Source organism: Capricornis sumatraensis, chromosome 4 (assembly GCF_032405125.1).
Source record: "Capricornis sumatraensis isolate serow.1 chromosome 4, serow.2, whole genome shotgun sequence".
NCBI lineage: Eukaryota > Metazoa > Chordata > Mammalia > Artiodactyla > Bovidae > Capricornis > Capricornis sumatraensis.
The window spans coordinates 53821334-53843573 of NC_091072.1; the positions used below are offsets into that span (position 1 = coordinate 53821334).

Sequence of the window (22240 nt, forward strand, 5' to 3'; positions counted from 1 at the left end):
CCAGTTAGCAGCCAAGTATAATAAACCACTTCAAGCCGCCCTCCTTCCTGGGCTGATCCAAGCTCAAGGCCACTGACAGGTGAAGTGTGGAACAAAATCCAAACCATGTTTTACCCCAGGGTAGGATTCAGTGGATTTTAACTCTGAGAGACCCACGGTGTGAGAAGACCCCGAGCCTCCCTGCAGAAGGAGGACCGTAGGCAGGGGGCACGTGCAGCCAGAACAGCATTTCCGCAGACATCTGACCAGTCCCCACGGCTGGCTGTCCATGTCTGTGGCCCATCTGCGTGTCTAAGAATCAGCTCGTAAAAGGACTGACAAGAGTGGGAAGTCCATGCAGGACTTCCCTGGTGGCCCAGTGGTTAAGACTTGGCCTTCCACTGCTGGGGGCACAGATTTGATCCCTGGTTGGGGAACTAAGATTGCACATGCCAAGTGGTGTGGCCAAATAATAATAATAAATTATATAAGCATTCGCACGGCATTATCCTTCCAGTCATTAATACAATGAAAACACGAGTGTTTTGTGCCAGGCACTGCACCTGACACCAGCTGAGTGAGGAATGCACAAAGATGGATACAATAGTATGTTGTAAAAACTGATTTGTAATTTTTTATGGATAAGAATAAAATAACGAGCATGCAATGTGCACTTAAACCATGTTTTAGGCATCATTCTAAGCCCTTTGATGCATCTCATCTCTTTTGATCCTCAGAACTACCAGTTGAGATCAGTACTATCGTTATCCCCTTTTATCCAGTAGGGAACCACAGCTTAGGGTGATAAAACAACCTGCCCAAAGTTACCCAGCTGGGCAGTGGCAAACCAGGGTTTCTAGTCTAGGTCTACCTGGCCTGAGACCCCAGCTCTGCACCTTGACTTCCTAACAGAGCCATCCCTCTCCCATAACTGGTACCATCCCTGTACCATACCAGCTCAATACCTCCACTACCTCCTCAGCCACAGAGCCATCCTGGTACCACATCTGTTGACCTCTGGCCACATGAGTCCAGAGAATATAGCACTTCTCGTGTGTTTAGAGATGGCGGCTTACTTTTTTATTTTTCTAATTCCTTGCTTAAAATAATCCCTTTCTTGCATTTATTTATCTTCCCTTTTACAGAAAGCTTATCCTTTTACCTATTTTTTTCCTTATTTGACCTCAGTGAATCCCTATGAGAAGAGAAGAATACATTTGATTATTATCCCTTCTGATTCAAGGCGATGTCATCCATCTCCTTTCAGTCGATATATTTAACTCAGAAAACCTCAGGATCAGAAAGGAGAAGTGGGGAGTTTGTTTCAACATGTTTCTGCTCCTCTGAGAAACCCTTTCATTTCAACAGTCTGCAGATATCCATGGAAGACCTTGAGACAGTCATTTAGGAATTGTAGCCCGCTGATTCCTGCACACTCAGGAAGACATGAAAGCAATTACAAATTGCTTAACAGATGATGCATAAGATTAGAGTTGAAGAACCTGGCTGTGAACATGTCCACCAGGGACATGCTGCCATCTGAATCTTTTTTCCCAGTTCAGCACATCGTGCTAATAGTATCTTACTGGATTAGTCTTAGATATGATTGAATAATGACCCCATATAAAAAGAATATTAAAATTCACAGTATTTGCCACAGAGAAGAAAGAGCAGGGGCTTCAATGCTTAACAAACCTGCGTTCTGGGTTCGAAGGAGCATCTTACCTTAACAAAATTGCTCCACAGGGCTGAGCCCCAGTCTGTCCAATTATAAAATGGAGATAATGATAACCTGTATTTCAGGGCTATGAAGATATGGAATAAATTATATGAAGTATCCAGCCTCCAAATTAGAGAAGCTGGTCTATGAATGGCAGTCTGGTATCAATCAACGACTAACATTAATTGAGCACTTCCTGTGTGCCAGCTTCTGTTGTATACACATCGCATATATTAACTCTTTCATCCTCACAACAGTCCTTCAATTTAGTTTATTATCAGGATGAGATGGTTGAATGGCATCACTGACTCAATGGACATGAGTTTGAGCAAACTCCAGGAGATAGTGAAAGACAGGGAAGCCTGGTGTGCTGCAGTTCATGGGGTCGCAAAGAGTCAGACACGACTTAGTGACTGAACAACAATTCTACTGAAAAGGATACAAAGTCACCCAAAGGTTAAAAATGTTCCTGGATCACACAACCAGACATGACATGATATGTCAAGATTTGAACTCGATAGTCTCACTGCAGTGTTAATCATGGCACTGTCTCTAAAAATCAGTTTGGGGAACCTCGCACATTTTAGGAATAAAAACTTAACCTCTGACCCATTTTCCTTTCTGATATACCTTATTTGTAAGCACAGGAAACTCTTACTCAATGACATCAGGAAAAATTGTCTCTGGTTACCTCTGTAAGCAGTTCAAATTTACCCTCACACGAAAATGGTTATTCTTAATTTATGCTGTACACAACTTCTTTCAGAAAGATTTCCCACCTTAACCTGTACCATTGTAACCAACAAGGGACATCACTGACTCATTTTTCTGCCTTTAATTCACTTGGGGTAAATTTGAAAGTAATCTTTTATACTATTACATATTTTCTTTACATTTTTCTCTTTTTTCCCATGAGCTTAAGCCTGTAAGCCTCTTCTATCTTATCTCATAAAAGTAGTCATATGATCTATGATTCATTATATGCAACCAAATCTTTTCAAATATTCAAGGACCTATAGGATTTTTGCAGATAACACAATTTCATACATATTTTTCTAGCTTCAAATTCGAAATGATTTCCCTTAGATTTCACATATTCTTTCTCCTAGTTGAAAGATTTTGGGGGATAATCTGAAGTTTGTATGGTGATTTTTCTTATGTAATTTTTTTCATTTATTTGTCAAGAATATGCATTTCAAAGCAATGGAAATAAGGGTTACCTCAGGCTCTGGATTTGTCCCTTTGCAGAATTTATTGAACAATCAAGGTACTACTTTTCTGAAATAGATTTCCATGGAAATTTGCAAGCTACTTTAGGGTACAGTGTTGGCAAACTTACTTTTATGAGATTTTCAAATATGAAAAACTCCTCTTAAAAATTTTTTGTATTGACCTCTAGAAGCAGAATATTGCATAGTAAAACCATATATGAAAATCATATATAAAAACTCATCCTAATAAAATGATTAAAAAAAAATCATTTGGTGAAACTGACCAAAATTTATCAGTCCATTTTTTCAGTCACATTTTCTAGAAACTAAGTTTCCTTCATTAAAAATACGATGTGGAAAAGGTGAAAACCACAATGCTATTGTAAATAAAAGAGGGAAAGTACTGTAGTTTAAAATACCCTGAGTTACAATTGCATGACACATGTTCTCACGTTCTTTTAGTCATCGTTTCTCATAAAAAGCTATGATGTCCTTTACATAAGAAAGAACCCTGACATCTCAGCAGGGCCACTGCATCTGTCAGTCTGAATCCATGCAAAATGAAGCAAATAAGATATACCTAGGTGCTTCTTTGTCTGAAGAGGATAGCTTCCATTCAAATTCATATCATACTCATTTGCAGATAAACTATATTTTTGTACTGTGTAATGTAGTGATATCCACATTTCCATGCAAAGGACTGTTGAATTCCCTAAATGATGCTCTGATTTTCTTAACAATGAACACCAGTGAACTTTCCCCTAGGCAAACCAGATGGAAACAAAATCGCTTCTGCAAAATGAACAATTTGTGAAACCTTGGCAAATTGAATTCCAAACATGCTTAGAGATAATCTTGACTTCCTATGTAAGTCTAGCACAACATGCAATGCACTGAAGGTCTGCATGAGAAATACACTAATTAGCTGCATAACCTTTAAGGAGAAACAAATGAGAACAGATCACCACTGGAGAGAGAAAAGCCAAAAATTCTAAGAAAGAAGTAATATGCAGATGGGACAGTTTCACTAAGAAACTAAGATTAATGTAGATGCTGTTAGAGGTGTTCACTTATCACCTTTGAGACTGGTGATCTGTTGTGTGAAGGGGATAACTCAAGCCAAGCAAATTTCTTAACATTGCTTCAAGTCAATTACATAGCCAAGATGAAAATCTAAATTCAAATATCTAATCTGTATGCCTATAATTTGCTACTCCAGATAGTCTCATCTTTATTTGAAAACTGAATTAACTGGGCTGTGCATGAGAAAGAGTTTGTTTCCATTACCCACAATCTAATTATATTACTATTTCCATAGTGACACTCAAACTGTCAAGTAGATGCAAGATGCTTGTGGTACAGAAGATGGACTGAATTTTTTCCTTCATTTCAAGGGATCCTTACAGTTCTCCCAGCATTCCATCTAGGAGGGTGATAATGTCCCTGGAAATGACCAGTCATAATTGGGATTTATACATATTCAGAAATTCAGATATTCCACCTTAGCTATTGTATCATCAAGTAATGAGAATCCTTTCACATCTTTACAAGAGCCAGTTGCTCAATGTTGAATAGTAAAGAAGTAGTAGAAACTTTCAAATTATTCTACTGATATTAAACTAGCAAGAAAAGATATTAATATACTTCAAGTATAGGTTTAATATTTCAAAGCTCTTTTCTTTTGTTTTATTCTTAACAGTTCTTACTAGAAAACGTAGTTGCACTATTATCTATGAATCTAGTTAGAGTTTCTCTCCAACCAAACTAGCCAAATTCCCAATGTTACTCACATATCATGTTTAAAACCTATTCCCAAACAGTACTGTTTTCTCTCTGACTCTTTTATATTTTTTTCCTGTCCAGTTATTCACTAATGATGTTTCTACATTGTCCTTGGCATGTATCCTCTCCCAGAAAGCTTGATTCCCAAGACTCTGATTCCATATTCCCTTTGCCTTTAATAAGAAACTCAAATGATATCTTAAACCTAAAGAAACTTTTTATCAGCTATGTGCTAGACAGTTCTATTTTTTTTTAATGTCACTCATACACTTAGCATAGCTTTCCATTTTTCCCCATCAGTGTGTTGGCCAACTAATTCCAATTTTTTCTTACAATAATACAAAAACTAAAAAAATGTCATTTTCCCTATCCTTTCCCTTTCCCACAGTAAAACACAACTGCTCTTGACCTCTAATTTTATATCAGCTTTTTGCCATATGGCAGACCCTTTGTTAGTCCAAACTGATGAAAATATAGGTCTTGCTAATGAAAGAGGCAAAGAGGGAACAGACATCTTTAGGAACATCAATATTACAAGTGCTATACTGAGAGTTTGGAAAGGTGCCATTGAAATGCAAAGAGGGAAGAAGAGCCAGTTTCTCTTGAGCATGGCCAGGGAATGACTCAGTAGAGATGACAGCTGAGAACGGAGGAGTCCAGTAGTAAAACAAAAGGAAGGAGGTTATACCAGGCAAAGGAAGCAGGATGTTCAAAGATTTGAAAGCACAACAGACCATGATGCCATTAAGAATATGCAATAGTCCTGGTTCTATTTTCTGCAACCCAAAATGACTTTGCTTTCATGTAGCAACATTTCTGCTGTGTAAGTGTGATACCTCCTGCAGTAAATCTTTATATAATACTTTTACCATTTTCCTCTGTATCTCCAAGGCCTTCATCCTCTAGTGTCTTCTTCATAGGCTGCCCTTTGTATGGTCAAAAATCTGTTCAAGTGGGACCACCCTTTCCAAGAGTCTCTCAAAAAGGCTGTTTTGTTTAACCTAACTCCTCTCCTTTTTGCTGTCTTAATTCTTCTTGCTCATGTGGATCACAAGAGCCAGGAACAGTCACAAAAGTTAGTCTTTTTTCCCCTGCTATATATTCACACTCACACATCTAACCTACAGTCCACCCCTTTTCCGACAATCCATTCCCCCACCCCCCATGACATTCTTCCCCTATCGGTGGGTATCAGGAAGCCTCGAGCCAGTCCCTTCAGGAATATTCACTTCCCTCTTTATTGTAAAGTACTTGTACTCTATTGTAAGATTGCATTCTGCCTCTAGATTTTGGCACTCTGCCATCTTCTCCTGGAATTTTTACCTTAATTCTTCCCCTTTCTGAGTAGCTTATCTAAATGTCTGGTGCATGTTCAAATCCATTTTCAAAGAACCATAAATAATATGTAGTGCTGATGCTAATTTCCTCATTTAATCAATAATAATTTTCTCATCTCCCCCAGAAGAATCCAACTGCCACCTTCTTAAGGGGCCACCTACCCCAAACACTTCACTTTCCTTTCTTGCTTAACACCTCATGTTGCCTTGTGATTTGTTGACACACATATCAAGGATGCTTCTGACTGTTCCAGCAATAGCCAGGATGCGTTTCTATTCTGGGTTAAAAGTGGCTGCAAAGTGGAGTGCTCATATTCCTCTCAACAGCTTTCTCTTTCCGCCTGTTCCGCTTCCCTATCCTAATGCTAAATCTCTCTGCTGCTGTTAATGCAGCTTCAACATTTCGTAGTTTTTTGTTTTTTTTTTTTCAATGAAATTGCCATGTGACCTATATCCTGTTTCAACCCTGAAGAGAACTAACAGGATTTGGCTTTCATTTGCTTGGAGGAAATCACTGCAGCGCCTCATCCTTTTCCGTCTGATACAGTCTACAAAATATATCCATTTTCTCTGTCATTTGAGGTTCACATCAAACTCTTTATTTCTGTGGATTTGAATTATGGCAAATACCTCTCCTGGGTTCTTCCTAGTTGAACAAATAATTAGGGTCCCAGCACCGAGGCCCTCCCTAGGCAACCGTTCATTCCTTATGAAGTGAATCCACACACACACACACACCTCAAAATCCGCCCACCTCTTTCCTCACCAGTCCCAAGTTATTTGATTTTCCTTATCTTTCCCCTCCTTCCGCCCTCTTGCTAATGGCAGATAAAATAAGCAAACTGGTCATTTTTCCCCTTTACTCTTTTCCAGGTTTAGTTTCTCCCCTCTATTCCTTTCTCTATTTTTTCCCCACTGCTTTGTCTCAATTTATTGGTAAATCTCAATTTATCAGCTTTTTTTTTTTCTTGCCTTTTATCTTTTCTCAAGGCTCCTATTTGTTATGGGCAGACACTTTGGCAAGCTGAAGCCAGAAGTGGAAAACTGAGTTTGGACCCCTGACCACTCTAATCTTGCTTTCGATTGTTTGTTTCTTAAGGTTTTTATTTTGTATTGGGGCATAGCTGATTAACAATGTTGTGATGTTTCAGAACAGCGAAGGGACTCACCCATACATACACTTGTACCCATTCTCCCCCAGACTCCCCTCCCATCCCGGCTGCCCCATAACATTGAGCAGAGTTCCCTATGCTATACCATAGGTCCTTGTTAGTTATCCATTTTAAATATATCAGTGTGTACATGTCCATCCCTAACTGTCCCTTCCTAACCTTGCTTTTAAATGGCCTTTCTCCCCTTGCCAGCTTCTGTGTAACTAGCCTAGCTTCTGCCTTGCTCTTTCTGTCCCCTTCTTTCTGGTCTTCTCCTCCCTGATTGTGAACTCCCCTGGGCTCACAGGTGATTCTCATTCATGTAATCCTCACAGAAAGAAAAAAAGATATGAGGCATCTAGTTTAATGGTTCAGGAAGAACTTGCTTGGAGCACTGCACCCCCGCCACCCCAGATGCCCTCCCTCCAAGGTGATTGGTGGCAGAACTCGGGTCTGAAGACCTTTCACCCTCTCTCACCCAGCCCTCCCTGAGAAGGAAAACCTTCCTGGCTGGAAAAACTGATCTTACTTATTGAGGGATATTAACTTCCAATAAAGTCTTCCTTCCTTAGTCCTATCACTAGACTCTGGAAACGTCAACCTTCTCCTCTTTCTGCCAGAGCATTTGCACTCCCTGTTCAGTGAGGCTAACACATGACATTGTTATTGTGTTTAAATTTGTCTCTCCACTGCAACCTGAACTTCTTTAAAGTCATCCTATCCCTCTAGGAATCTATGGAGCCTAGACTAGACTCTGGACAAGTCTTGGTAGAACTCAATCTTTGCTTAGTAAGAAACCAATGAATGAGGCTGAATATAAAGTTAATCCAAATTAAATAGTATCCTCACAAAATAAATATTAAAATAACATAGTCTTATTCACCTAAACGATTCACTGTCCATTTGCACTCTAGGTCAGATTCAGTCTTTTTAACCTGGGTACATCCACAGCAACATTTCACACTGTCACCATCTGGACCATTAGACGGAAATGCCGATTTGGCAGATGCCTTAGGACTGCCCCGGTGTCTCAGACGGTAAAGCATCTGCTTACAATGTGGGAGACCCGGGTTCAATCCCTGGGTCGGGAAGATCCTCTGGAGAAGGAAATGGCACCCCACTCCAGTACTCTTGCCTGGAAAATCCCAGGGACAGAGGAGCATGGTGGGTTACAGTCCACAGGGTCTCAAAGAGTTGGACACGACTGAGCGACTTCACTTTCACTTTCAGGGGTAGAAGAGGAGTTATGGGAATTAAATGAATTTGAAAGATATCACCACACAAAGGATATATTTAAAATCACCCTTATGTTATTAAAATTAAAAACCTGACATTGACCTTTCCTATAAATGAATAGCATCTTTGTATTTTTACAAATGGAGAACATTCAAAGAGTCCAGATTCGTTTGGAGAGAGTGTTGGACTGCCATTTGTCTGTCACCTCTAAATAGATTCTCAACCTCAGAGAAAAACCTTCTATTCAGAGAATTTATCACCAATTTAACACATAGAAAAATCTTAAGATTAATATAAATAGAATATGTCCTTTTAAAATGTCACAGCATTGAGCCAATTCAGGTACCTTTTTAAAACTCATTCAAAAGTACAATATTTCCAACAAGCATGTGAACTTAGCCTCATTTGCAAAGGTCATTAAAGTGAACACCTCTTCTTACACTTAAAATGATGGATGCTGCTATAAAAGCCATCAAATAAATATTCCTTTTAATCAAGTTTTTTATTTACCCAATGGAGATGACCTCTGTTCTAATATCTATAATGCTTTTCAAAAAGGAAAGATATTGCTGTAGTTGTCTATATTAAGTCCTTAATTCACATCTACTCTATTCAGTGGGTGCTTTTAAAATTATCAGAATTATCAAGCTGCTCAGAACAAAGGTGCTTTCTGATTGTCAGCTCCATATTCTAAAAGAGCAGGTTAATTTCTCTGAATCTCACAGTTGGAACTGTCTAACAGTTCCACCTAGTGATCAAGGCAATTGACTAAAATAAATTACACATAAAGCTGAGATTCCTGATAGTAATAAGGTCCCTTCACGAGCTAATCACATCAGCAAAAGCACTCATCTGTTGGCTGCAACTCTATGGGGTCTATCGTATAAAAACTGTACTTTCAGAAATGTTTCATTTCCAGTTTTATGAAAGGACTAACAGAGCCACTAGGAACAAAAACAGACTTCCAAATATACTCATTAGTGGACTCCTTGACTAAACTAGAAACTCTGTTGCTATCCTGAGTACTAGTGCCCAAGCTATTTACAGAGTAAGATGGGTAAAGCTCTCCTTTCAATGCCATCAACCAACAGTTTTTCTAAGTCCCTGTTATGTGCCTTATTAGGTAAAACCCCAGTTCTTCTGGAGTTTAGGGTGGGGGAAACTCACATACATGAATAGGAGAAAATATCATTTCTAGGCACCATACTACTGGCTAATGGCTATCAAGCAATTACTAGCAGAAATCCTTGTGTTCTACGGAGATACTGAATTAGAGATATGGAAGTTGGACTAAGGGCTTCATACTTAGGGGTAATTTGATTAATCATAAGGTACCAAAGTCACTGTAGATGAATTCCCTAACTAAGCAAAAATCTGCTGAGGGGAAAGAAGATAGCTCATAAAGACAGTCATTGCTGCGGTGACGCCTCCACTCACACACACTGTTGGACCATCCTCATAATGAAGACACTGATTTCACTGGCCAAGAGTGTTGATGGCTAACAGCTCAGAGCAACAGAGTTCCCCCTTCTCAGCATCTCCATCGCAGCTGAGGGGACCCCTGGTGCAAGATGTAGGGAAAGACTGGTAGATTTAGGAGCATAGAATCTCATCCCTCATCAGAATTTAGATCAACTCTGAAGAGTTATCATAGCTCTAAAACTTCCCATAGGATCAGCTGAAGCTTCTGATATGGCTGAACCAAAGCCCAACTTCACCCAAACCATTCTGCTTTCTACAGTCTCTCACAGGTATTGATTCAAAAGACACATCCCAGTCAACCTCCCACATGCAAATCTGAGTTTGCTTCCCTGGAGAACCCAACCTGAGGATACTGAGGACACTGCAGTTATTCCATCACCAGGCCTATGCGGCTCTACTCTGTCTGCTGGCACTTGTGGGTCTCCTGTTCTGGTGGGGAAAACCTCAACGAAATGGACCTTCTGGTGATATGTGCCAGGATAGGAAAGAAGCAAGGCAAGGGGGAGGTGGTGTGAGTGTTGAGGAGTGGGCGGGACTTCTTTAGTAGCATGGCCATATAACACCGCTCTAAAGAGGTGTTATGTTAAGCAGAAAGCTGAGTAAACTCACGGAGCAGTCCCTGATAGTATCTAGGGGAAGAAGACTGCAGGCAGGTGGAAGAGCATAGCAAAGGCTCTGGGTCCATGTGTGCCCAACAGGTTTGGAGGAGAGAAGGTAAAATTGGGAGAACAGTGGTAGGAGATGGAGGGGTCAGATCATATAAAGCCTCTTAGCATAAGAAATCCAGATTATTTTAAGTGAAATGGGAATACATGGGAGGCCTTTGAGAAGGATCGTCTCACGAGCAGGATCCAATTTAAAATTATCAGTCTGCCTTTTTATGTGAAGAACAGTCAAGGAAAGAGCAAGAGTTGAAACAAAGTCACTGTCAGGAGGCTATTACAGAAGCCTAGATCCAGAATTATGACGATTTAGACTTAAGGATACCAATAGTCATGGTTTGCCTGGGACCAAGGTTTCCCAGGATACAGAACTTATGAGGCTAAAACTAGTCAAGTCTTGAGGAAACCAGGATGGTTGGTCACCCTTCTTGGACTAGAATGATGACCCTATAAATGGAAAGTATGTGTCAAATTCAAAATATATTCTGAAAGTTAAGTAGGTAGTGAAGTTGAAGAAAAATAGTTGGATAGTTGGGGCCAAGTATAGAGCTTCTGAAAAGACAGGAAGATGGGTTTGGGCCTTTCAAAGATTAGCTTGTCGTTAGTATGTGATTGACATTGGACTTTGGAGAGATTATGGCAATCTTTGGTCAGACTGTTTCGAAAGAGATGACAGAAGTATTTAAGGCATGATCTCACATAGTGGAGATGGCAGTGGTGAACTGGAGGTAGAGGGGATAGAGGTGGTATGGGAGACCATGGTGTGGGATGATGGTAGTGATGGTAGCAAATACAGTAGAGATGCAAGTCATACTGGAAGTGGAAGTGGTGAGGACAGGGGTCATGCAGATGACTGTGGCAGAAAAAAGTGAAAGATAAAATATACTTGAAGACACATTTACCAAAATCAAGCAATGTCAGGTTGAGTGACTAGAGGACAGCAAAAGGGAAGGTGGCCAATGGAAACAGATTCGTTGGTGACCGTGACAGAAAGGGGTATTAGGAAGGAAAACAGCTGAGGGGAATGTTTGCTGATGAACATCCATTTAGTCAGATGACCTTAAAGTGAAGAGAGAATATCCTCGTGGGTGGTCAGTTAGCAGTATTAGTTTATATTATTCCAGATGGCAGTCTGATAGCAAAGAAAACTCGGGATTGAGTCCAAAGCCTTTGTTCCATGCTGACACATCAAGTAATCTAATGTAAACTGAGCTTAAAATATTTAGCATTGAAAAGCAACTTCAACTGGATAACATAAAATGCTTGCTTAATTTGACATTTGAGTGAATGAAATCTTACCTGTTGAAGTTCCTAAATTAATGAATTAAATGTATATCTGTAAAAGGTGCTAAAATAAGTACTTTTCCTTAATTCCCTTTCTCCCAAAACATCCATTTTGAAATGTTATCTTTCAGTCACTCATTCTTCCCCCATCCCATAGCTGTGAAATTACAGGTAACTTCACATAGTTCTTCTACTTGAGGTATGCTTCTTAAAACAGCAACTGCTTTCTTCTGAAACTGTGTAAAATCTTAAAGGTTCCGTATATGTCTTAAGACTGAAGAATAAAAATAGACTAGAAGCTAGGACAACTCTCTGTTCAGAACGACTGAGATGACTGCAAACTGTGGAATTAGATTTGGGGCCATGAAGAGAGGTATCATTTGAGGGAGAACAGTCATGTCAAAATGCCTCGTTAGAGTCATTAGAGTAACCCAGTTCTCCAACAGAGTCCACCAGAGAGGCTATTGTGGTGAACAGACAGAATCCTGCAAAAAAAAACAGCCCTCCTAACAAGCATTTCTGAACAGCAATTTTGTTCATTTACATTTCTCTTGTCTCCTAAGGTTCAGACGAATTTGTCCATCCTTTGTATTAATTTCTGTGCTGTTGAGGCCCATTCTGAATTTTCACAGGCTATGAAAAGTAATTTATTCTACTAGATTCTCCTGATGTGTAAATTAATTCCTAGGGGTGAGTAGGCACTTCAGGTGAATTTAGCACATTATATGTAACTCTCTATTATCTACACTAATGAAAGGGAGGCATTACCTGGAAAATTCAAAACAGGAGAATGATCTCAAATTTCCATGTATTTCCTTTCTGAAAACTTGTGGAAAGTGATAATTTAGGGAATGATGTTGTCTTCAAAGAATTTCTAGTTATGTGGGGAAATTAAGACTTGCACAGGTAAGACCAAATTAAAATCCTCAGTTGCCAGGGTCCTACCCCGGTGGATCCAGGGAATTCGAAGGGGAGACAGCGTAGGCAAGGAACACTTATTTATTTAGAAATATAAAAGAGATTAAGTAGAAATAGTATAGTAGGAAAATTTAGTGGAGAAAAGATGCTAAATAACTTGGTTCATGGGGAAAGCCAATAAAACTTCAGGACAAGAAGTTTGCACCATCTACGTTAGGCCACCGGCGCTCGTTTGAATAGTGGAGGGTGCCCCGCCTTGGGCTCCCTCCCTCATGGGACTTAAAAGCTGGGGCAAGTTAGTATACATGGTGAGCCTCCCCACTCCAGATGGGAATTCAGCCAGAAAAGGAGAGGGAAGGAGAGGGAGAAAGAGAGAGAGAGAGACACGGGGGCAACCAGATTTCCAAGAAACTAGTTCCAGAGACTAGTCCAAGAAACTGGTCCATCCTTTATTGTCCAGAGGGCCTTTTATGCTTTTTGATTGTACATAGAGATCAATGGGTAATATAAAATTATGCAGCGTCAGCAGCCTTGACTCTTATCAAGACCAGGGTTTTTCTCTGCATACTTAGTTGTATACACAAGTCTTAGGTGATTTACATCATCTTCTGGCCAGAAGGCCAATTAACATTTTACAGCCCTTTTCTGATAAGGGTTTGTCAACCAGAAGACTTATTTGTCTTAAAAGTGTTCTTCCCAAAAAGTCTGGTGCCACTCTCAGAAAGCACTAAATAAAGTTACATTCTTACATAGCAAGGACACAACAATTTATAACAATGAAAGAAGTACAGTGATTTATAACAAAGAGAAAAGTAATTAACTCAAAAGTCTAGTGTTGCTAACATCAAAACTACTATATTCCTATTCTGCATATCCTCCCAGGTGCCTAAAAGATAAAGGATATGGAGGCCTGGCGGCAAACAGTAACTCAACAAACTCTTCACCAAACTAATTCTTAACTCTAAAAGGCTCTATATCTTTAAGATGTTTAAGCTTTGTGCCTCTCACGGTTGGGGGCCTGTAAGCAATTCACAAATTGTAAAAGTCTGGGGGAACCTGTCAGGCAAGTTAGAGAGCCATCAAAAGGGTTTGAGCTGAAACATTCCTTTCATATGTAGGAGACTGAAGCCCTGAGTTAACTTTTTTCCAGAGAATGTCAGAAGAGTGGAAAGCACAGTAATAAAGCAGGCAGACTCTGGTTTTGGGGGGTAGATGTTCAGGAAAACCCAGGGGGAACCCCTGAAGCCTGACTCACCTTGCCCATCAGGCCTCTCTGCATGACCTTGTCATGGATGGGATCTCCCGTGCTGGCTCCCGGCACTCAGTAACATAAGAGATACATAGGTAAGACACTGTGTGAACTCAAGGAATGAGAGAACCGTGGCTCTACACACACAGAGTGATATTTCCAAACGCATTGCGTCAGCACCATTTCTCTGTTTTTCTCTCTCCTTTTCTCTTTCTCTCTCTCACACACACACTCACTGAAAATATTACTTCTCACCTAAAGATAAATCATAGAACAGGTAGATACCCTTTCCTTTTTGAAAGATGGATTTAATGAGTGCCCATAAACAGGAATTGCATTTTCTTAAATTGTTGGATTACATCTAGGCTATTATTTCCGCAGTGGAGATTCTGGCTACTTTAGCTAACTTAACATATGTCAAGTTATATAGAAGGCCAAAGCAGTCATAGTAGGAATACAACAGGAGAAGACCTGAGGATATGGCCTTCTATACCTCATTCCTATGTTAGAAACCTATCTGCAGAGGTCTGACACAACAATTACATTACCTTCTTTGGAGTTACTGGGGGGCGGGGGGGTTGGGGGAGAGGCGGGGACTGGGGAAAGATACAAAGAATTCAAACCGGATTTGCCATCAGTTCAGTTCAGTCACTCAGTCATGTCTGATTCTTTGTGACCCCATGGCACACCAGGGCCTTCCAGTCCATCACCAACTCCCAGAGCTTGCTCAAACTCATGTCCTTCGAGTCAGTGATGCCATCCAACAATCTCATCCTCTGCTGTCCCCTTCTCCTCCTACCCTCAATCTTTCCCAGCATCAGGGTATTTTCAAAGAAGTCAACTCTTCGTATCAGGTGGCCAAAGTATTGGAGTTTCAGCTTCAGCATCAGTCTTTCCAATGAACACCCAGGACTGATCTCTTTTAGGATGGACTGATTGGATCTCCTTGCTGTCCAAGGGACTCTCAAGAGTCTTCTCCAACACCACAGTTCAAAAGCATCAATTCTTTGGTGCTCAGCTTTCTTCATAGTCCAGCTCTCACATCCATTCATTTATTACTGGAAAAACCATAGCCTTGACTAGATGGGCCTTTGTTGATAAAGTAATATCTCTCCTTTTTAATATGTTATCTAGGTTGGTCATAGCTTTTCTTCCAAAGAGAAAATATCTTTTAATTTCATGGCTGCAGTCACTATCTGCAGTGATTTCGGAGCCCAAAAAATAAAGTCTGTCACTGTTTCCATTGTTTCCCCATTTGCCACGAAGTGATGGGACCAGATGCCATGATCTTAATTTTTTGAATGTTGAGTTTTCAGCCAACTTTTTCATGCTCCTCTTTCACTTTCATCAAGAGGCTCTTTACATATACTTAACCCCATACATCAGGGAACAGTCTAGTGCCTCCAGCATCTGAGAATACAACAGAGTCTACACCCTTGCCCCTCTCTCACACTTATGAATGAAAAAAATCTTGCTTGTGTTCAATACAGTCCTTACTTATCTTAAAGAGTAAGACATTTAAGACAGTTGAACCTATAGATGTCTTCTGAAAAAGGTAAAAGTTCTACATAGCATCATCACTTTAAGCTCTTCATCAGTTGTTCAGAAATGCTCAAATATAGGATTAGTGAATGTTCTTGGAACTGAAATATGGTACCAATGAAATAACTCGAGGGCATGTGAGAAATTTTGTATTACCATATATTTCACTTTTTAAACCATCACTTAGATTTTTATAAATTTTAGGATAAGGGAAAAGAAATTTAGACCTCAATGAGTGAAAGTAAAAGTGCAAAATCTTATACTTTGTTGCATTTCTGCTATTAGGAATTTATAATTTCTCATCAATAAATAGAGTTTAGAAACACAAAAGCAAGTCCATTTCCTCCAAAAGTCTAGATATTACACATAATCCTATTTGAAATGTAAAAAGAGGAAAAAAGGAGGTAGGTTGATCCTACCAAAAAAAAAACAAACCTGCTAGTCTCTTTTCAAAGCTATTTAATCAAGTTATGAATATTTGCCAAGAGTTCTACAGTACATTCAGAATGTAATCTCTAAAAAAGTCATCTTGATCTCATCTCCTGAACCATTGAATTATGGATGTATTTTGATGAATGTTAAAGCATAAATGAGCTATTTAAAAACTGAAAGATACAATCACTCTTGATGATACCTTAGTGAATGACAGACCACTGAGTAAATGCCAGTGAATGTAAGAGTTTTCCAATTCTAATTGTGATAATCCTCCTTCCTGAGGTGTTTACAATGTATATATATAAACTGCATTCACCTTTATTTGAAAGATTATTTATACTTTCTTATTGGTTTTCATAGCAAGAGAAATTGGGTGATATCTGCTTCTCCCTTCGCTATGTACCTACTGCTGGCAAGCTGACTGTTGTCATTCTGGAAGCAAAGAACCTGAAGAAGATGGATGTGGGTGGCTTGTCTGGTAAGTCTGTGATGTTTATTGTGGGGTTTTTTAATGCAATTTCATCATGGACACAAAATGCATAGTACACACGCCACGACGCCCCACTCTTTCATTGGTGACTGTTCTCTTTTCCCTCGGAGCCTGAAAGCACTCTCAGAATTCATCCCAACACAGAGCCCCAGGAAGTTGCTCTCAATTTATTGGAACTGGCAGAGAAGATGAAGCCTATTTTCCTGCTTCATAGCCCAAATATCAATTATCCTATAGCACTGAAAGCTAAAAATGTTTGCTTATCTTTTGAAAGGTGACATCTATGACCAATTAAAATTTCATTCAGGTTTTTGCTTTTGATATTTGGTCAAAATTCATTTATGATGTGAAAAATAATTTTTTATCTGAGATGTATCAGGTATTATTTAAGTGTTTATATTTATATAAGCAAAGACAAATATTAGGTAAATTTATCAAATATAGCCTAATGTTGCTTTTAATAATACTATTTTATTAAACATTCAGTATTTCAAATATATATGAACAGTAAAATCTGAGGGTAAACTCTCATGGTAATATATTTATTCTCTACAGCTTATGTTGGTAATGGAGAGACTTTGAGATTTAAAATTCTGTACAACCCAATTTTAGTTTTCAAAGAAGTAAACTCTTGCTCAAAAGAAAAGTAGACTCAAGGGCTTATCATTTCCACAGCTGAACACCATTGTTTTTATTTTCTTCTCTGTAATTAAATCAATATATATTTTCTAATAACTTAAAATGTGGAGGAATTTTCTTGATATGGCACAGGGTCATCATAGATAAACTATGGTTGTCACTGTTTGTGGCTATGGAATTAGAACCAACATTACTGGTTATCCAGTGCTTTCTCTAATAAAAATATTGCAAACTTCAAAAGGTCACTCTCATGGAGCATGGGGATTTCATATTCTAAAGCAAAACAGCTAAAATATGCTAAAGTGAAGGTTCCATGTACTGAACCACTAATCTGTCAGCCAAATATTCCTGGTGCCTAAATTTACTTCTCTTTATAAATAAGTCACCCAGGAAATCTGCACTACTTCTTTCATGTCACTGGGACCCCATTTAAAAACTTACTGCTTTAAATTTGCTTTGTTCATACCATTAGGCAATGAGCAGTTTCTTTTAAAAATGTAGAGTATTTATTGTGCCAAAGGTGCAAAATATATGCAGACACATATGTGTGTGTCTATACACATCCACCTTGTCCTGGTTCTGTCCAGTAAAAAGGCCTATAAACAGTAGCCATGGGCATCCCTAGAACCAGAGATGGTTTGAAATACAATTTCTCACTAGAAGAGCATGGAGTTTATTGGCTCTGTGGTAGATCCTAGGTGTGGCACAGAAGACACTCAAGACAAGCCTAGAACATCTCATCATAACAGAAAGCAAGGAAGCCTCATGTCAATAGGCTTAGGAGTCACCTTGCAGTGACTTCCATTGGCCAAAGATGTGATCATTTGAGCATCAGTAACAGAATAAATACAGTATATCTGAACCTGAAAACAAAAGAGGACAACATCTCTTTTGTATCCTCTTTTGTTTTGAATTTATGTGCAAACTTTGAGGCACAAGAATATTTCACTCCCAGAGTACTACTTAGTATCCTAAAGTCTGACTTCAGACTCCTCTGACCTCTCCACTTCCTTTGGTTCAACAGCCAAGTATCATCATGTAGTTCGTCTGTATCTTCTCTCACACGTTTCTGTTCAGACTCCTTTGCCAACCGCCTCCTCACTCACCTGTATCTCATGCTCCCCTGAACTTCCTCCCAATTCACCTTTCACCCTTCAGAGTCCCAGAAACAGCTCTACCATGAAGCCAAGAAAACTTTAGGGTCCCTTATGTGTTGTCTCCTTCCAAGGTCCTAGAAATGAGTTCCCGTGGCCATAGATAGATACTGATGTAGATAGATGTTACATATTTGTTAATCACAGCTTGTGCCTCTTAACACTCTGACTTCTATCTTCCATCTTGCTTGTTATCTAGCAGCATCAGAGATGCTACAGGTACTTTTGAGGTTTAGCTAAGGAAAGTTGGGTCTAGCCAGACATATCTGCGTGGATTGCCATCATACCCATGTGTAGCTGGGTTATTGCTGGGTGTTGAGTGAAGGAAGGGACCCTGGCGTGACTCATACCACCCATAGTGCTAACTCAACATTGTGACATGAGAGGGGCAAGGCCAGAGGTCATATCTGATTCAACTTCCTAACTTGATAAAAAAAGAAGAAATATATTCTTCTTTCAAATGTTGAACTACACTTTGCTGAAAACAGTTAACTGAAACCAAAGTGGGCTTTTTTGCCAGTGTTTATGATTATATTAGCTTCACCACCCACTCATCCCATTTCCATCCCTAAATTTGAATTACCTGAAATGATTTTGCTGAACTGTTAAATATTAAATTGAGGGTATTTAAAGGCTAAATACCCTTGAAGAGTCCTAATCATATGGGCTTCCTGCTGTCTGTAAAATTATCACAGGCACACACGTCTGCATAATAGATACTTCCAGACTATGCCCCACCATATTTTTGAATTTTAACCAAGTTGACCAGCACAGTGAACAGGCTATGTGATTTGCTGCCTCCACTCTTTGCTTAAGTCATGCCCTTCACCTGGAATTCTCTTCTATCCACCAGGGTCTAGCTAAATCCTAATCATTCTTCAGGCCCAGCTTAAGTCTTATTTCCTCCATCCATTGAACAACTATGTATTGTTTCCCTACTTTATATTAGGCATTGTTCTGAAACTGGGTTTACATCAGTGGCCAAAATAACCAAAGGGCCCTGCCCTTAGGCAGCTTATATTGTAATGTGGGGAAAAAAACAGGAAGCCAATAAATCGAAAGGCACATGGTACACCAAGAGATGATAAGTGCTATGAAGAAAGCAAAGCAGACAGGTAGGATGACAGATGCTGGGGAGAAGTTTAAATGGGGTGGTCAGAGAAAGTCCCATGAGTAGCTAACCTTTTGGCAATGGCCTGGGAGAGGTGAGGAAGTGAGCTTGAGGGGTGCCTGGGAGAGAGGGCAATTTAGGTGGACGGATTCCATGAAGCCTTTTTTGATCCATCCTAAAAGAAAAAATCTTTCTCTTTCTTAAATGCCAGTACTTTGTTTACTTCCTTCAAACTTCACACTTCTCTCACTAGACTGTGATCTGTATTTATATACACCATGCCCACACTGACGGTAGCACCAAGCCGAGCTGCTAAATGAATAATGAATTATTTAGAAAGGAGTTATGGCCTGAAAAAACAAGTCGTGCATTTCAAATTTATTTAACCTACTTACCATTAAAGTAACTTTAAGTATTTGGATAGTCTGTCTCAAAGTTAATTGAACTACCAAGGAGACCAAAATTATATAATCAGGTCATTTCAGGTAATTTGAATGCCAAAACACATTTGTTGGAAATGGCTAGTAAATTGGAACCAAAATGGGGTTATTGCCAGTGTTTAAATCCCAGTCTCCCACTGTTAGCAATTTGACATTGGACAAGTTATTTAGCTTCCTAAGCCTCAGTTGCATTATCTGTAAAGTTGAAATACTAAGAGAATCTTGTTTATCAGGTTATTGTGAGAAATAAATGAAAGCACAATAAAGTGCTCACTAAATATTATTGTAATTGTTTCTATTAAGAATGTTATAAAATCTTGGGCTAAATATGCAAAATGTGAAAGCAACCAGTGGACAGTTAAATCAATGGCTTGATTCATGGGGGGAAAATTTTTAATGGGATAATTACATTTTATGAATACATCAACAGAAAATTGGATTAAAGATTTAGTGAGCATGGCCCTGCCCATCAGGACAAGACCCATTTTCCCCCTCAGTCAGCCTCTCCCATCAGCTTCTTTAAGCCTCTTAGCCTTCTCCATGAGAGGGCAGACAGACTGAAAACCACAATCACAGAAAACTAACCCATCGGATCACATGGACCACAGCCTTGTATAACTCAATGAAACTATGAGCCATGCCATGTAGGGCCACCCAAGACAGACGGGTCATGGTGGAGAATTATGAAAAAACCTGGTCCACTGAAGAAGGGAATGGCAAACCACTTTAGTATTCTTGCCTTGAGAACCCCATGAACAGTATGAAAGGCAAAAGGATAGGACACTGAAAGATGAATGCCCCAAGTCGGTAGGTGCCCAATATGCTACTGGAGATCAGTGGAGAAATAACTCCAAATCACCAGTCTATGTCCGATGCAGGATACAGCATGCTTGGGGCTGGTGCATGGGGATGACCCAGAGGGATGCTGTGGGGAGGGAGGTGGGAGGGGGGTTCATGTTTGTGAACGCATGTACACCCGTGGTGGATTCATGTCAGTGTATGGCAAAACCAATACAGTACTGTAAAGTAAAATAAAGTAAAAATAAAAATTAAAAAAAGAAGAAGAAGAATGAAGAGACAAAGACAAAGCAAAAACAACACCGAGTTGTGGATGTGACTAGTGATGGTAGTAAAGTCCAATGCTGTAAAGAGCAATATTACATAGGAACCCAGAATGTTAGGTCCATGAATCAAGGCAAATTGGAAGTGGTCAAACAGGAGATGGCAAGAGTGAGCATCGACATTTTAGGAATCAGTGAACTAAAATGGAATGGAATTGGGTGAATTTAACTCAGATGACCATTATATCTACTTCTGTGGGCAGAATCCCTTAGAAGAAATGGAGCCATCATAGTCAACAGAAGAGTTCAAAATGCAGTACTTGGATGCAATCTCAAAAATGACAGAATGATCTCTGCTTATTTCCAAGGCAAACAATTCATAGCATAGTAATCCAAGTCTATGCCCCGAACAGTAATGCTGAAGAAGCTGAAAGTGAAGGGTTCTATGAAGACGTACAAGACCTTCTAGAACTAACACCCAAAGAGATATCCTTTTCATTATAGGGGACTGGAATGCAAAAGTAGGAAGTCAAGAGATACCTGGAGTAACAGGCAAATTTGGCCTTGGAATGCAGAATGAAGCAGGACAAAGGCTAATAGAGTTTGCCAAGAGAATGCACTGATTATAGCAAACAACCTCTTCCAACAACACAAGAGAAGACTCTACACATGGACATCATTAGATGGTCAATACTGAAGTCAGATTGATTATATTCTTTGCAGCCAAAGATGGAAAAACTCAATACAGTCAGCCAAAACAAGACCCAGAGCTGACTGTGGCTCAGATCATGAACTCTTCATTGCCAAATTAAGACTGAAATTGAAGAAAGTAGGGGAAATAATCAGACCATTCAGGTATGACCTAAATCAAATCCCATACACTTCCAGTTATACAGTAGAAGTGACAAGTAGATTCAAGGGATTAGATGAGAGACAGAGTTCCTGAAGAACTATGGACAGAGGTTCATGACATATTACAGGAGGCAGGGATCAAGACCATCCCCAAGAAAAAGAAATGTGAAAAAGCAAGATGGCTGTCTGAGGAGGCCTTACAAATACCTGTGAAAAGAAGAGAAGCAAAAAGCAAAGGAGGAAAGGCAAGATATACCCATCTGAATGCAGAGTCCCAACAAATAGCAAGGAGAGATAAGAAAGCCTTCCTCAGAGATCAGTGCAAAGAAATAGAGGGAAACAATAGAATGGGAAAGACTAGAGATCTCTTCAAGAAAATGAGAGTTACCAAGGGAACATTTCATGCAAAGATGACCACAATAAAAGACAGAAATGGTATGGACCTAACAGAAGCAGAAGATATTAAGAAGAGGTGGCAAGAATACACAGAAGAACTACCAAAAAA

The 22240-nt window shown here is 39.5% G+C and overlaps 1 protein-coding gene across 2 annotated transcripts in view; it reads left to right on the top strand.

Moving 5' to 3' along the window:
- SYT1 (synaptotagmin 1) overlaps window positions 1–22240 on the top strand; it is a 228333-nt gene that overhangs the window by 102532 nt on the left and 103561 nt on the right. For both annotated transcript variants that reach the window (XM_068970881.1, XM_068970882.1), the window contains exon 6: window positions 16349–16466. In XM_068970881.1, the coding sequence (XP_068826982.1) occupies window positions 16349–16466 (118 nt within the window). The remainder of the gene's footprint in view (window positions 1–16348; window positions 16467–22240) is intronic.